The 18061-nt window shown below is 40.3% G+C and overlaps 1 protein-coding gene and 1 pseudogene across 4 annotated transcripts in view; both read left to right on the forward strand.

Moving 5' to 3' along the window:
• The window catches only part of MICU1 (mitochondrial calcium uptake 1), a 168791-nt gene that overhangs the window by 80197 nt on the left and 70533 nt on the right, over positions 1 to 18061 (forward strand). For all 3 annotated transcript variants that reach the window (XM_081105258.1, XM_081105260.1, XM_081105259.1), the window contains 2 exons: positions 11806 to 11888; positions 15868 to 16065. In XM_081105258.1, the coding sequence (XP_080961384.1) occupies positions 11806 to 11888; positions 15868 to 16065 (281 nt within the window). The remainder of the gene's footprint in view (positions 1 to 11805; positions 11889 to 15867; positions 16066 to 18061) is intronic.
• On the forward strand, positions 16783 to 17455 carry LOC308529264 (SPRY domain-containing protein 4-like; annotated as a pseudogene). The gene has a single exon. The product of its transcript is annotated as an SPRY domain-containing protein 4-like (transcript).

Consider the following 18061-nt stretch of genomic DNA (forward strand, 5'->3'; position numbering starts at 1 on the left):
GGACAGCATCCCTGCCTATTTTCACAGCCAGATGTTAACTGGGCACTTCTTCCCAGCCTGGTGCTCTGGACTGGAGCCCAGCTTGGGGCTGAGACCCACTCTTCTCAGAGGGAACCTTTTTGCAGCTGAGTTATCCTTCCAGGATCTTAGCCTCTGCCTGTGGGAATGGGGCCAGCCCTTTTCGAGTCTCCACCCTCCAGTCTCAGTGTGGCTTATTCTGTAAATCTTTGGTTGTTATAAGACTTCGCTTCAGCTGGTCTTCAGTTGGTTATTCAGGATGATTGTTCTGTAATTTAGTTGTAATTCTAGTTTGGTCCTGGTAAGAGGTAAGGGTAGATCCCACTTATTCACTGCCATCTGGGATCCCCTATAAATAATATATTTTTTAAAAATATGTTTTGTATTGATTTTTAAGGTGAGAGGAAGGGAAAGGGATAAAGAGATGGAAACACCGATGAGAGAGAAACTTCATCGATTGGCTGCCTCCTGCATGCCCCTTACTAAGGATCGAGCCCATAACCCCAGCATGTGCTCTGACTGGGAATTGGACTGGTGACCTCTTGGTTCCTGACTGGATGTTCAATCACTGACCCACACTGGCCAGGCTATAAATAATATCTTGAAGTAGGAACTTTATCATGTGGTTTTGTATCCCCAAAGTATCTGACACTGTATCCTACTAATAGTCATTTTTATTTTTTATTTTATTTTTTAAAAATTTGTCTTTATTGGGGTTTTTATCTTTAAATTCTTTATTAGTTAAGGAATTACAAATGTGTCCTCATTCCCCCCCCCCCATTAATCCCCATCCTACCCCGCCCCCCTCCCAACTCATGCTCTCATCCCCCTCTTGTCCATGTCCATTGGTTTGGCTTATATGCATGCATGCAAGTCCTTTGGTTGATCTCTTCCCCTTACCCCCACCCTCCACTACTTTCCCTCTGGGGATTAATAGTCTGATTGCTGTTTCTCTGTCTTTGGATCTGTCCCTGTTCATCAGTCTATGTTGTTCTCTATAGTCCACAAATGAGTGAGATCATGTGGTATTTATCTTTCTCTGACTGGCTTATTTCACTTAGCATAATGCTCTCCTAATAGTCATTTTTAAAGTATTTGAAAGAAAGGATATTTGAGATGTGGCTTCCCTGAGCTTATTCTAGTTAGAAAGGAACCTAGTTCATCTCCATATCCTTGACTACAGTGTCAAAGGAGCCTCAGTTTGCTTGCTGCCATGGTCTTTCCTTCATTTCCCTAGAACAGGTGATAGAAACTTTTCCAGATTCCAGCCTCCTACAATTATTCTATCCTCAGGCTCTATCCTGTCCAGTTTTTGTTCTGTTGATGGTTGGGATGGCTGGTAGGAATTTAGTCCTCAGTAATTGATGATGTTTCAAGATCTTTGCTTATGGTCTATGAGCCCCATTTTTTACATCAAATGTATTGGCCCACCTACGAGTATATAGCTTACCTTTCCCTAAAAACCAAAACTTAATAATGTTTGGTTATGCTTCGGCTTCATAATGTGTTGCTTACCTATTCCTGAAACAACTTAAGAAAATTGTTATGTGTTGTGCTAGGGAATTTGAGGTTACAAAAAGGAAGTTAAGGCAAAAAATAGTGATTTTTGATGGAATGGTTTGCCTAATCCCTGCCCCTTCTAGAGAAGATATTCAGCACAGTATCTGGCACTTAATAAGTATTCCATGTATATATTTGTTGGCTAAATAAATATCCAATAATTTTTCTGAATAATTATTTTAGTATGCCTACTAAAATTTCATATTGCTCCAGATAGCCTTTGCCTCCTTCCTTGCACTTAAAACGGTTTTGAAGTATTCTCTATGTATATAGACATGATGAAAGGTAAAAAATTATGACAATAACTACACTTTTCTATTTGAACACTAAACTGAAAAACAAAATAGATTTTGGGTGAATGCCAAACCTAGTCACAATGTAAAGAGGGTCCTTCAACTTAATGTAGATTAAGTAAATATCCAAGCTCTTTATTAAAGCAGCTAATTCTAAGTATCTATACAGTAAGTTGTATCTTGGCATAAGCTGTCACTTTGGCTAGTATTGAGCACATGGAGTGGAATGAAACTACATAGAATGAAATGAAAGCAGATGATTATGGTTTCAGATCTGTGAAGACAGAGGTGGGGGTCTGTCACAAAGGTATATGTCAATTGGCCATAAAAATAGTAACATGCATTTGAAGAAAATAAATCCTAAAGTAGAACATGACCTTAACGCAAGGGTAAAGCGCTGGCATTCCTTTTAGAATCTCTCTCCCGGGAACTCTCAGGGAATCTAAGCTTTTTGACATCTCTGGCATTGAATACTCTTCCTTAGCACAACTGTCAGCAGTGTAAGGAAGAGCAATTTAAATGAAAGACTGTTTCTGGCAGCTCTCAGAAGGTCATCAGTAACTGAGGATGAAATATAGCTCAAAGATGGGTTATGCACTGTGGACTAGAAACCAGCTATTTCTATTTCTTTTCTTCAGGTGTTAAATTATAAATCTTTTTCTTTTTTTTTTTGAGAATCAGGGCTGAAATGTATTTTCTGGAATACATTTCTGAATAGTGTTCCGTGAAAACCTTGCTAAATGAATTCAGAAAAATTTCAGTCTTCTTATGAAGTATTTAAACTCAGGTTCTTGACATTTAGTGTTTTATACTATTTAGAAAACTTTGCCAACTGACATTAAATAAATAATCACACTGACAGGCAGTAAAGAATGGAGCCCTCTTTGTAGCCATTGTAGAGTCTATATGTAATGATAATTAGCTCATAGTAACTGTCTCATATAGTTTCTTTCATTGACTTAAGATTTTCAAGTAAAAGCAAGACTAAGTAATTCTGAATTTTAAATTTGTTCTAAGAATATACATTTAATTTCTCTGTGTTTTTTTCTTATGGTCAGAATTTGTCAGAGTAGAAACATGGGTCTTCTGACCAGATCCTTCCAGTAAGTGCTGTTAGAAATAGCAGCTGAACTATTCCCCACCCGAACCTGTTCTGATGGGGTCCTGGCTACCTCTGACCAGTAAATCACAGGTTAGGGGGTTGTCCAAGAGCAATACAGAGTGTAGGCATCATGGCTGTACCTTGCATCATGGGCAGCTTTACCCACTAGGTCTGCCCTACAGTTATGCTAGCTTAGCTACAGTTAAAGTTGGGCTCAAACTACATGATGTGAACAAAGTCTTTCCTAAATTTAGATCACTTTCAAAGGTCTTAAAGGACTCCAAGCAACTGGGATAAAGATTAGAATCGATGACCTCTTTTAAAGGGACAATTAGGTTTTTCTTCTCTTTTTCTTCTCTTTTGACTACCAAATCCATATTGTATCTAAAACCATTTGTGCATCAGAATTAACTATTAGAGCCTAGCTGGCGTGGCTCAGTGGTTGAGTGTTGACCTATGAACCAAGAGGTCACGTTTCGATTCCCGGTCAGGGCACATGCCTGAGTTGCAGGCTCGATCCCCAGTGCAGGGCATGCAGGAGGCAGCCGATCGATGATTCTCTCTCACCATTGATGTTTCTGTCTCTCTCTCTCTCCCTCTCCTTTCCTCTCTGAAATCAATAAAAACATAGTTTTTAAAGAATTAACTATTGGAGTGACACAAATTTAATTGCCAAGATAGTACTGGTGAGAGCATATATTTGCATACCTTTTTAGAATCTTGACTATGTTTATCAAACACTTTCATAAGTGTTTACTCTTTGGCCCAACAATTCCATTTCTGTAAGTTTAGGCTAATAAAATGATTGTATGTATAATGATGCTGATGATCAAAATATAAATTGGAAATAACTCAAATATCAAACAGATGGCTGAACAAATTACAATAAATTTTGCAATGAAATTCAGTGTAGCACTTAATGTATGTAAGGCAGAGATTCATTAGCATAGGGAAATGTTCACATGTATCGATGAGTCAAAACATACATGTCTTATTTCATTTTGGCAAAAGAAAAAGTATATGTGTCCTGTTATTTATAGAAAGGATAACTCATTCCACAATTAACTATATTTAGGATACTGTGCTTATGGGAGTCATTAGTTATCTGAAGTACCCCAAAGGAAGGCCATTAGGATGTTGAAGCCTGGAAATAAACTCTGAGACACTTAATAGACACACGAGAATATGTTTTTATGTACTTAGAGAGCTATCAAATAAGTGAGGAAGCAGATATACTTTTTTATTTCTCTAAAAAATTAAACGATAAGATGTGTAAGAGCTGCACACGTTTGGATTTGGGCTCTACATGAGATAAAGAGCTCAATTAATAATCCCAACCATGGTTAGACTTCAGAAGTGATGACCTTCCTCTTAGAAATAATCAAAGGCTATGTGATCATCCTTAGAAATTCAGTAGTGAGGTTGATCATTGACTAGAAGTTCATTATGTTCTAAGGTATTTTCCTAATTCAGAGTTCTCTGATATTGCATATTAATTACCTCATTTGTCCTACAGCATCATTTTAAAACAGGAATGGTGCAGGTAGGAATTCTGTGATGGTGTTACCAGGAAACCCCCAGGTGGACTCGGGCTGCCTTCGCAATGTCCCATAATGGAGGCAGGGTTGGCTCATATAAAGCATTTATTGAGAGGGCTAGCCAAACAAGAAGACAGGGAGCTTGCAAGCATCTAAAACCTGTCTTACAGCAAGGTGCAGGGGACAAGATTATATAGGGAAAATGGACTGGGATGAGGTTGGGAACAGAATGCAGTTACATTCAGTCCTGGGGGTAGCAGAATTCAACTATTGTTCTTGGTTGTCAGGCGATGAGATGATGTCTTGGCTCCTGTGGTGTTGGCCTGACCATGCTTAACAGTTCTGCTTGCTTGCTGGGTACAGTGTACATTGTCCAGAAATGAATCACGTCCTCAATCACTTTGCTCATGATTAAAGGGAGTACACAAGTGCACCAGCCTGAGAAATGAAACTTAGAAAAGAGAAAAACTTAACCCTCTATTCCTATACGTATATGTATTTCAGAATTTCAAAATAATATGACTATCTTTCAGATTACTTCAGATGCTCTATCTATCAGATTATAAGTCTCTCCCCCGCTCCCCCCCAACCCCCATCATTGGGAGCATCTAACCAACAGAAAATAAGAATCTAACCTATCTTCTTCTTTTTTTAATTAAATCTTTATTGTTCAGATTATTACATTTGTTCCTCTTTTTTCCCCCCATAACTCCCCTCCTCCCAGTTCCCGCCCCACCCTCCGCCCTCACTCCTCACCCACTGTCCTCATCCATAGGTGCACGATTTTTTGTCCAGTCTCTTTCCCCATCCCCCACACCCCTTTCCCCCCCAAGAATAGTGAGTCCATTCCCTTTCTATGTCCCTGATTCTATTATGATCACCAGATTATTTATTCACTTGATTCTTAGATTCACTTGTTGATAGATGCATATTTGTTGTTCATAATATGTATCTTTACCTTTTTCTTCTTCTTCCTCTTCTTAAAGGATACCTTTCAGCATTTCATATAATACTGGTTTGGTGGTGATGAACTCCTTTAGCTTTTCCTTATCTGTGAAGCTCTTTATCTGACCTTCAGTTCTGAATGATAGCTTTGCTGGATAAAGTAATCTTGGTTGTAGGTTCTTGGTATTCATCACTTTGAATATTTCTTGCAACTCCCTCCTGGCCTGCAAAGTTTCTGTTGAGAAATCAACTGACAGTCGTATGGGTATTCCCTTGTAGGTAACTGGGTTTCTTTCTCTTGCTGCTTTTAAGATTCTCTCTTTGTCTTTTGCTCTTGGCATTTTAATTATGATGTGTCTTGGTGTGGTCCTCTTTGGATTCCTTTTGTTTGGGGTTCTCTGCGCTTCCTGGACCTGTAAGTCTATTTCTTGCACCAGGTGGGGGAAGTTTTCTGTCATTATTTCTTCAAATAGGTTTTCAATATCTTTCTCTCTCTCTTCTTCTGGCACCCCTATAATTCTGATGTTGGTACGCTTGAAGCTGTCCCAGAGGCTCCTTACACTATCTTCATATTTTCAGATTCTTTTTTCATTTTGGTTTTCCGGTTGGGTGTTTTTTGTTTCTTGGCATTTCAAATCTTTGACTTGATTCTTGCGCTCCTCTGGTCTGCTGTTGGGTGTCTGTATAATATTCTTTATTTCAGTCAGTGTATGCTTAATTTCTAGTTGGTTCTGAAGGGACAGAACGGAAATTGAAAGAACTGAGCAGAAATACACCCTCCTCCCTCTTCAAGGACGAAACAGAGACATACTCTTCTCCCTCTCCTCTATCTTGTCTTGCAAGGCTGGGCCCTCAGCCCAAGCCACCCCCCCACCCCCGAGAGTGACCACAAGAATGCTGGTATTGTCCTAACTCTCCCAACCACCCACCTGAGTGGACCAATGAAGCTCCAGAAATGTAGCTAAGGTCCTAATAAGGCTATAGTGGAGGACAGCTCCAACCTTCAGAATGTGAAGGTCACTTCCTGACCCTTATGCTATAAAACCCTGACCAATCTCTGTAACTCACGTCACCCCTAAAGCCCACCCCAAATAGCTAGCCCTATATAACCTTTGTTCTCCTGGGACACGCTCTCTCGCTTCACCGCTGCGCCGGATAGGGGCTGGGAGCCAATTCTAGAATTGATCAATAAAGACTCGTTGCTTTTGCATCGGAGGGGGCTCCCTGGTGGTGGATTGTTGGGGACCCCGAACTCTGGGCATAACAGTTCTTTATCACAACATCAAGGGTCTCATTAGATTTCTTGAGGATCTCACTACATTTATCGGCGGTCTCACCAGTCTTTTCGAGGGCCTTACTAAGTTTATTGGCAGCTTCTAGACAGTTCTTGAGAGACCTTAAAAGTGTGGTTTTGAGCTCTATATCTTCCATTTCTGACATTTGCGTCCTGTTTCTTTGTCTCCGCATTTTTTTATCTTTTCTTGGTGCACCCCCTAGTGGTCTTTGTGGGCAGTCTTGTTGTAGTTAAGCCTTGATTGTCGGCAATACCAGGGGTGATTTGACCTCCAGGCTAACTGGCTATGAGAGTCAGCTGTGTCTGCAGTGGGAGAGCTTCTGTGCTGGATCTCTAGGCCGGTGCTAATCTAGCCTTTGCCTGAGGCTATCTGGCAAATGGCTCTGCGCAGGGCTTGGGCGGGGCGGGTCCCTGGGGATCCACAAGGTGGGCGGAACAAGCAGTTATGGCTGCTCTCAGTCCAGTCCGCAGAGGCTCTGCCTCTCAGAGTCCCAGCAACCGCTGCAAACCTCGGAGAGAATGCTGCCTTCGAGTTCCGACCGAAGCCAGACAATCCCGCTTCTCCCGTTTGAGTCTGGGTCCCTAAAGACTCACCCGGATCTGGAGCTCAGAGTCTGAAACTCCCTCCCGATTGAAAACAACAACCTCGCCCTCCGCCTCCAACCCACTCCGCGCACGCACTCCGCACCTGAGTATTTCACTTCAGCACTGCGCCTTCTCTGAGTCTGGGTATGATATTCTCTTTCCTCCTAGTTGTAGAATTTCCACTCAGCCAGCCTTCCTGTGGTTCTGGATGATGTCCGTTCTGTCCTTTAGTTATATCTCTGAAGTGGTTGTTCGAGGCAGCAATCTCCGGCGTTAACCTGTGCCGCCATCTTGGTTTCTCCTATCCTCTTTTTTTAAAAATCCTCACTTGAGGACATTTTCATTGAAAGAGAGACAGGGTGGGGGAGAGAGAGATAGATGTGAGAGAGAAACATCAATCGGCTGCCTCCCACACTTGCCCTGACCCGGACTGGGGATTTAATCAGCAACCTAGGTATGTGCCCTGACAAGGAATTGAACCTTGACCTTTTGGTGCCAACTGAGCCACACTGGCCAGGGCTAACCTATTCATTCTATCAGTACTACCAAAAAAGAATTTAAGATATAATGACTCATTATATTGTTGGAAGAGCCAAAATTAGTGTCCTACTCTGCATTTTCTATTAAAGAGCAAAGTAGAAAAATCTGTGCTTCAAAGAACAGTCTAGAGTTGTTATTGTTACTATAGAGTAATGTAAAAATGATACTTAACTAGAACAGACCCTATTGTATCTCCATTTCCTATAGCAAAGATTGTTGTGGAATTCTGAGTAAAAGCTGTATAGTAATGAACTTTGCATGGAATTTTATTGTTTTAATCAGTTCTTACATAGGTTACGATCATTTTGGGATCACTGCATGGAGGTAGATATGTTGTTAACACGGGGAGGGGAAAGCTTCACTGTTCTCTCTGTAAGTAGCCTGGGATTCAACAGAATTCCTTTCTCAGTACCTTTCTATGGAAATAGGTTGTTAGTGTGTACACAAGGCACCGGAAAGCTTTCCAGAACAGCTGCATTTCAGAATTATTCTGAAGCCTACATTTAAGAGGAGACTGGGAAGTTCAAGAGAATTGCCTAATGGGATATTCCTGTGCAGCATATTTCACTTAAAGCAAGCTGATTTTTTGCTTGTTTATCTTAAATACTTGGACATGATCAGCAGATGAAGACTGAATAGGCTGAGAGAACTACACTGGGAAGAAGGACGTTCCCTGATGGCCGGGTAAAGCCTAAATGAGAAGGTGCAAGCTGCTGCCTTGACTTGCCTTATCAGTGACCAGTGTATAGGGCTCGGCCTCTGTCAGCACATGCACTTTACTAAACACTCAGCACATGCACTTTACTAAACACATAAAGCAAATACTCTGTTTGAAAGTAGTTAAGCTAGGATAAAAAGATAAAGAAACCTAAAGCTGTACAGGGTGCGCTTTGTTTGGTAAACTCAATTGTATCCTAATTGTAAGAGGACATATGAACTATGACTTGCTAGAGTAACTCATTCAGTCATTTAAATGATACGGGCACATGCCTTCACAGAACTAATAGGACAATTATGATAAAGCTAAAATTTTAAGTACTCTGTGTAGCCTCTGTAATTAGTGGAGATAGGAATGAAAATGCTGCTTTAATTCATAGGTAGCAACATACTGACTGGCTCTTGCCAAATTTTTTCCATTTCTCTTCATTTGGACTGTATTCCTCCTGATGTTGTGATGCCACCTCCTCTGTCACTCCTTCCTTTCTGTTCTCTTTCAACTGCGTTCTACCCTTTCTTTATCCTCCTCAACCTTCAGTTCTCCTTGGGCAACTCCACTTCAGGCTCTTTGCAGTTCACCACACTTATGCTAATGACTCTCAGCTTTAGACCCTCTCTTCTAACTACCTCCTCAACATTTTCATCTGAATATGCTGTTGACCCCTTGAATTCAGCAGGTCTGATCTGAACTCACTTTATTTCTCAAACCTTTTCCATCTCTTATATCTCTTGGTTAATGATGTGCAAGCTACCCAGTAGCCTAAGCCAGTCATGCCCTCATCCCTTTTCACTCTCAACTCATCATAGCTGATTATAATCAAGTTGTATAATTTCTGCCTTGCTATTTCAAATTTGTCTTCTCCTCTCTACTACCATTGCCATCAGCTCAAGCCTATTTTTAACATTTATAAGACCTTCAATGGTCTTCTCTGCAGATGGCTCTTGTTTTCCAACTCATCCTCCACTGTAGCCAGAGAAGTCCTTCATAACTGCCTGCTTGATTGTGTCACGCCTCTGCTTAAAACTTTCAGTGGCTTCGTATTGTTTGCAGTTATTATAGTCTCAGGTATCTGCAGGGAGTAAGCAGATAATGTGTGTGAGTGAAGTGGGCCAAATGTGAGACAGTGGGGAGAATAGGAGAGTGTATTCCTCTCTAAAGAAATTCATATTCAGAATTTTTTAAAACATTTGACAGTCCTGTCTGAGAATCTAATGTTGCCTATAGGTCTCCAGTTAGTGCAGCCAGTCTAAACTGCTGAGCATGGCATATGCAGTGTTTCTTTGATACCAGGTATGTCTTTGAGATGAACAACTTGTAACTCTCATCCGTTGCAGAGACTGATGTAACCAGTGAGTCACGTTTGTTGTTTTTTTCTAAGTCAGAATATATCAGAATAAACAGTGAGTTTGTTATTATAAGTACTACTGTCTTCCTTCATATTGGAAGCCGGGGAGCATTATGGGCTTTGGAGTCAGCCTTGACCTAGGTTCACTTGCCAATTCCGTCACGTATTTGCTGTATGATTTTGAGCACAATTTCCTCCTCTAACTAAAATATAAAGAAATAAAGCCTTGCAGGATTGAGAGTGCAGTATCAGATTCTCAACCGCTTTAAATTTTCCAGCTCAGTGTTTGGCACATAGTAACTCTTCAGTAAAGGATAGCATCTAGACAGGTAGGGAAAATTTAAGAGGCAGCAGTGAATAATATAAAAATCTAATTCCCCGGCTGCATCCTTCTCAGTAATTGTACTTGTGGCCTAAAGAAGAGCAAACCAGTTGCAGGCCATTATCAGGTGAGGCAGGCAATTGGAAGTGGACAGGCACATCATTTACCCATGGAACTAAAAACCAGGAGCTTGCCACCCCCGCTGGCTATCGAAACTGGAATTTAAGACTAGAAGTTCACTTTTCTGTTGACAAATTCCTAACTAAGATGGGAATGTGGACTTTCTACAACTATGCATAATGTCCTAAGCTCTTTTTCACTTTTTTTGTCTACATATAATCTTTAAATTTTTTTTAGTGAAAGTTATATTCGCTGAAAATTTACTTCAATAGTATGAGGATATTTTATTTTGGTTTGTTCTCTACAGCTGTATAAATTTGAAGCACCAAAGGAAGTTTTCTTTATCAGAACATTTTTTGTTGTTGTTAATATTTACCCAAGGATATTTTTTCCATTGATTTTTTTTTATTTTATTTTTTAGAGTGAATGGAAGGGAGGGAAAGAGACAGAGAGAGGGGAAACATCCACATATGAGAGATACATGTATTGGTTGCCTCCTGTAAGTGGTTGGGTATTAAGCCTGCAACCAAGTTACGTACCCTTGACCCGAATCAAACTCGCGACTCTTCAGTCTGCAGGCCAACGCTCTAACCATTGAGCAACCTGACTAGGGCTATCAGAACATTTAGCATGGTGAGGAAAGAGGGCTGTTGTATTTACATATTATTCTAATGCATAAATACATTATGTTTTCATTGATCTAGGAACAATAAGAAAGTCTTCAAGAGCTTTCATCATTCACTTAAGGGAAAGAAAATATACCATATTTTCAGGATCTAAAGTTTAGCATAAATTTAACATTTAAGTATATTTTACTCAGTAATTTGTATACCCAGCTGACATGGTTGAAATAGGGGGCTGAACAACTAACAGTATACAGTATTTTTCTGCCTTACCACAGAGCTATCGTGATAATGAGTAAAGCGGTACAGATAATAACCTGTTGGCAGAATGACATCCACTGAACTTCTCCTTGTACTTAAAATGGAGAGGCTAGAAAGCAAGACAAAGAGTGTTTCAACTTCTTTGCAGCAATATGTCTCACTCCAGACAGACTTTCATGCCCAGGCAAATGATACTATATTTAAGTAACAGAGCAACAACATTAGTATTACACAGCTAAGAGGATTGTGTCTAAGAAAGCAAAGCAGACGTATTTAAGAGAATATTGAAACACAAAGATAGACAAGTGCAGTCTTTACTGGCTATGCTAAAATTCTCTTTTGGTTTTAAGGAGTATCACAAAAAGGTTGATCTAGATAAATACATTGGTATTCTATGACTTGATATTATTTTTTAGTGTTCATCTGTTTTTCTTAAAGAACTGATTTTTTTTTTTTGTCAATGCCATCTAAAATATTTTTCTTTTTCCTCCCTCTCTTTCTTCTTCCTTTCTGTCCTTCCTTTCTTCCTTTCTACTTGCAGCTCCTCAGAGAAATTTTGAAATTGCCTTCAAGATGTTCGACTTGAATGGAGATGGAGAAGTAGACATGGAGGAGTTTGAACAGGCAAGTTGTCCTGGAAAGTTCTTTTAAATACATTCTTTTTTTTTTTTCTTTTTTTAAATTTTTTTTTTAAAATACATTCTTATTTAACCCAGTTTCATGTGCTTTGGAGTTACCTTGGCCTTGGTCAGTAGATTCAGATGCTACCCAATTTTTGAAGTACCTAATGTATCATTTTTCAAAACTACTAACTTTTAACATGTGGGTTTTCTTGTTTTAACTCTAAACATAAGGAATTATTTGAGTATATGATTAAGGTCAAGATTGCTCTGATTTCCCAATATGAATTGAACTATAATGCTGAGAGGCTAAGTTATGGATATTCAATCATATATTCAGGCCACATTTATCAAACAGCTACTCTTTGCTAGACAGTTTCAGAATACAAGGATGAATGGCAAGTAAGAAATGCACAGAGACAAATATTTTAAAATACCTAGAGACATTTATTCAAATTTGCACCCTATGTCCATCATACATTTTTAAAAATATGTTTTTATTGATTTTTTAGAGAGAGAGAGGGAGGAAGAAGGTTAGAGAGATAGAAACATCAATGAGAGAGAAACATAGGTCAGCTGCCTCCTGCATACCCCCTTCTGGATCGAGCCCCCAGTACAGGCATGTGCTCTGACTAGAAATCAAACCTGTGACCTCTTGGTTCATGGGTCAGTGCTCAACCACTGAGCCACACCAGCGGGGCCATCCTGCCCTCTTAAGTATACAGTCTACTTAGAATTCATATTTTACTATGTCACATAAAATGTGGGAACTGCAACCACATACCATTTACCCTTCTCCATTCTTTCTGCCATAGTTGTCCTATGTATTATACCTGCATCGAGTAGTCCTCCCTTATCCAAGGGAGAAATGTTCCAAGACCCCCGTGGATGCCTGCTGCCTTGGATAGTACCGAACTCTATACGTATTGTGATTTTCCCTAAACATACATACACCTCGTGGCTTCTCTTTGGCATATCCTAGTTGTCCACACCGCACTCCTGTGCTTTGGGGCTATTAAGTAAAATAAGGCCTACTTGGACACAGGCATTGTGATACCATGACAATAGATCTGATAACTGAGATGGCTACTAAGTGACTAATGGGTGGGTATCAGATAGAGCATAGATATGCTGGACAAAGGGATGGTTCACATCCCAAGTGGGATGAAGCAGGACGGCCAGAGATTTCATCACACTACCCAAAATGGCATGCAATTTAAAACTTATGAATTGCACCCTAGCTGGTTTGGCTCAGTGGATAGAACATCGGCCTGCGGACCAAAGGGTCCCAAGTTCAATTCCGGTCAAGGGCACATGCCTGGGTTGCGGGCTCGGTCCCCAGTGGGGGGCATGCAGGAGGCAGCCAATCAGTGATTCTCTCTCATCGTTGATGTTTCTATCTCTCTCTCCCTTTCTCTCTGAAAGCAATAAAAAATATATTTTAAAAAAACTTATGAATTGCTTATTTCTGGATATTTTTCACTTAATCTCTCTCTCTCTCTCTCTCTCTCTCTCTCTCTCTCTCTCTCACACACACACACACACACACACACACAAATCTAGTGATATGTAATTTTCAGTAAAGTTTTTAATGAAAGAATATTTATAGTTATTAATAGTTTACACATAAGTGTGACAGTATTTGGACTATGTTATTGTTAATAGTTAATGAAGATGCTATAGCATTAGTTAATTTTCCCTAAACACATTTTGCCCCAGTCACATATGCAAATACTCTCAGCACCACACTTTTGAAGCTAACATACAGCTTCCACAACAGCAGGGCTATAAGCTGTAATATTTATAGCCACAAACAAAACTTAAATCATGGTAGGTTCTAACACTGATTCAATACTGGTTCACTGCTATTGGAAAATTCTTTAGTTCTCACTTAGATAAAATGAATTATGTATTGCCTTCAAATAAAAGAAGCACTTTTCTGATTATCCTGTATTTCAATTTAAAGTCTAAAAAACTATGCCCAACCAGTGTTGCTCAGTGGTTGAGTGTCAACCCATCCACCGAGGTCACTGGTTAAATTCCTGGTCAGGGCATATGTCCCAGTTGTGGGCTCGATCCCCAGTCAGGGGTGCACAGGAGGCAGCCAGTCAGTGTCTCACTCTCAACATTGATGTTTCTCTTTCCCTTCCTCTCTTTGTAAAGTCAATAAAAATCATATTTAAAAAAATAAGGAAAAAGTCTAAAAATCTTCAACTTAAATAATTTTAAAATCTATTACATACCTGGCTTTTAAGTCTCCATGTGCCTGAGAAACAAATGTCAACCAATCTGGGCCCTGGCCGGGTAGCTCAGTTGGTTAGAGTGTCATTCCAATACAACAAGGTTGTGGGTTTAATCCCCAGTGAGGGCACATACGAGAATCAGCCAATGAATGCATAAATAAGTGGAACAACAAATTGATGTTTCTCTGTCTATTTCTCCCTTTCTATCTAAAATCAGTCAATGAATAAAAATGCCAATCTTATTTACATAAAATATGAACCCAGCCGAAACCGGTTTGGCTCAGTGGATAGAGCGTCGGCCTGTGGACTGAAGGGTCCCAGGTTCGATTCCGGTCAGGGGCATGTACCTGGGTTGCGGGCACATCCCCAGTAGGAGATGTGCAGGAGGCAGCTGATCGATGTTTCTCTCTCATCGATGTTTCTAACTCTCTATCTCTCTCCCTTCCTCTCTGTAAAAAATCAATAAAATATATTTTAAAAAAAAATAAAAAAATATGAACCCAGAAAAAATCATAATCAAAACCATTTATTTTAACCTGGAGTTAGAAGGCAGCGATAATGTGCTCTGCGAACAATGAGAAAAGTAAGGCTTAAAGAGGTTAAATGATTTGCACAAATGCTGCTCTCACTGCAGAGAAACAGAATCGGACCCCGTGTCTCCTGACTAGTCTCTCCGTCATACTCTTCCACCCTTCATAGAGCCTGAGACTTTGAAGTTGTCTTAAATAAATATTTTTATGGTCAGATAACAAGTAAAATAAAAAACATTTAAGGTAAAATTTGTTGTTACAAATCTTAAGTTTAAGTATTACGCTTTTCTAATTTGGCTATTTAAACGTCAAGGCTCTATATATTGTTTATTTCCGTAACATATCTTTATTATTTACCCTTAGGTATCGAATTTTAGTTGTTCTGAATAGCTGTGTTTTTTAGCTTGTAAAGAGGTAGAAAAAACTGCAGGAACTAGTGGGGGCAAAAAAGCTATAGCAATTACTGACTTGCCTCAAAAAACTCTTTATATGTATCATTAAGCCATAGTTGTAGTCCCCAAAGTTATCCTTTCTCAAAAAGCGCTTTTAAAACTTCTCAGAGATTGAACTAATTCCCCATGTTTTCTTGGAGAGTTATTTCATACCAGTTTTGTATTTTCATATATCATTCTAATAAATGTTATCTCTCTTAGATGTTAAGTATTTATTTGCCTATAACTGTGTTGTCACTCTTCACAACTAGAGAATCAGTAGTCAAAATTGTGGAATTTTTTAAATTATCCTGAGAAAAGGAAAGTATTGCTGTGAGGTTAATGATTATTTATTGTGAGAGATGTTTTGAGCCTCAAAACAAATATATATTCTTTTCTGAAGAGATATTTTTAGGTGGGTCCCAATTATAAAAGTATCAGGCATCCGTGTTAGAATCCTGGTGCTGCTACTTGACTTTGAGCAAATTGTTTAACTCTATGTGCCCCAAATTTCTCATCTGTGAAATAAGGATAATCATAGGCCTTCTCTCATAGGATTGTTGTGAGCATGGGGTGGAGAGCTAGTGTGGGCTAGAAGACATCTATAATACTTTCAAAAATCTATAATAAAGATTTTTTTAAGTAAAGTAAAATAAAAGAAAGAATTGTAGCACAGTGAAGGCAAAGACTAAACAATCAATAGACAGTTATTTTCCCTACTTTTCTCTAATTTTTCATTTTGTAATGTTTTTTCTGGATGGGGGTTTGCTTCTCTTTAGGTTCAGAGCATCATTCGCTCCCAAACCAGTATGGGTATGCGCCACAGAGATCGTCCTACTACTGGTAACACCCTCAAGTCTGGCTTGTGTTCAGCCCTCACAACCTACTTTTTTGGAGCTGATCTCAAAGGGAAGCTGACAATCAAAAACTTCCTCGAATTTCAGCGTAAACTTCAGCATGATGTTTTGAAGCTAGAGGTAGGTATTTCCTGGACTTCAGGGGATCGGGCACTGTCCATCCCATGTACACAGAGAGCCGCTGGGGTGGGAGGGCCTGCATTATTGGCATTCTTTCCGTCTATCTCCAGCTGGGAGAACTGATTGCTTTGAACTGTATCAGTGATTTACTGTCTGACAGCAGGTTGGAAATCATGTGGTCTGTGAAATGTCTTGGAGTCAGCTAGTTCTGGGCCTAAAAGCAGAAGTTGTCTTTGGATACTCAGTTTGAGGAAAAAGAAATGCAGGGATCAGAGCTGCTCTCAGCCTGAGCATGTATCCCTACTTTATATTATTGTGTAGAAGGCAACAGGTAGTGGAGACGAGGGGGGATCCCACTTAACTCAGTTGAGACAGTTTGAAAAATCACAACTGAATTCCCATTATTAATACATTTTAGTTTATTATTATAATTTTGTTATTAATACTTAACCGAGGGTATTTTTTCCATTGATTTTTAGAAAGAGTGGAAGGGAGGGATGAAAGGAGGGAGAGAAACATCAATGTGTGAGAGACACATTAATTGGTTGCCTCCCCACACTCTAACCACTGAGCAATGCCAGCTAGGGCATTAATACATGTTTTAAAAATACATTTTTATAAAAAGGAACTCTCTTAAATATTCATGCTGTAGAAGAGAAGCAGAAGTAGAATAGTACTTCTAAAAATCAGATCAAACTTTGAAATGTGCCTGTGTACATGTTTTCTGAAAATGGTGTAATTGATATTCAAAGAATTTACCTCAAAAAAAAAAAAAGTACCCTTTGCACGTTCACCTTGCCTGTGCCGCTGGGGAGCCAAACGACTGGGGGTTGCTACCGCAGAAGCCCGCAGAGGCATCGGTTTCAAACTGGAAGAGAAAACTGCCCACAGCAGCCTGGCACTCTTCAAAGATGACACAGGTGTCAAATATGGCATGATGGCATTGGAGCCCACCAAATTGGTCCTGAATGTGGAGCATTTCCGGGAGTGGGCAGTGGTGTTGGCAGACACAGTGGTCACCAGTGGCAGGCACTATTGGGAGGTAACGGTGAAGCACTCCCAGCAATTCCGGGTAGGAGTGGCAGATGTGGACATTTCTCGGGATAACTGCATCGGTGTTGATAACCGTTCTTGGGTGTTAACCTATGCCCAGCGCAAGTGGCAAACCATGTTGGCCAACAAAGCCCCTATTAAGGGCATCGGGCATCCAGAGACGGTGGGGCTGCTGCTGGAGTATGAGGCCCAGAAGCTGAGCTTGGTGGATGTGAGCCGGGTTGCTGTGGTCCACATGCTACAGACAGATTTCCAGGGTCCAGTGGTACCTGTCTTTGCCCTTTGGGATGGAGAATTGTTGACCCATTCAGGGCTTGAGGTACCTAAGGGCCTCTAGTATGTCCATCACTGGAATTCCCAATAACACTCTTGGCCAGCCTCCTGAAAGTGCCTAGAACCTTTTAACTTTGCCCCAAGCAACCTCTAGCTCCCACAGTTCAGGTCCTCTGTGCAGTATCTTAGTCATTTTCCTCTCCCCTACCTGTGAAAGCTAGGCTACTGCCAATTTTCGTAGGCAACCATGAATGTATTTTCCTTGACTTGCTTCCTTGGGTCCCTGTATTCAGTGCTGGGGTCTTACCTTTCAGCTTTGCTTGGATTTATCATCACGATGATGCCTTTCTCTCCTTTCGCCCACGTTTAACTTCTGTTTGTTCTTGGTGCTCTAATGAGTCTCTCCACAGTAAATCTTTTCTGCCTCTGGCTGGAGGAGTGGCTCAGTGACTTGGCCCTTTCTCTAAAGCTCATACAGAGTCTGGGCTCTGGCTCCCTCGGGAAATGCTTTACTGACTTTCAGAGTGAGAACAGAGCCCTCCTTCCTCAGTACCTCAAAGCTGGACTCTCAGCCCCACACAACTGCAGCTATCCCCACCATGAGTCCATCTGCCTTAGTCTGCATACCTCTGACACCTGGTCAATCCCTAGTAATCATCGGGCCAGTTAC

Source organism: Myotis nattereri, assembly GCF_964212035.1.
Source record: "Myotis nattereri genome assembly, chromosome: 13".
Lineage (NCBI taxonomy): Eukaryota > Metazoa > Chordata > Mammalia > Chiroptera > Vespertilionidae > Myotis > Myotis nattereri.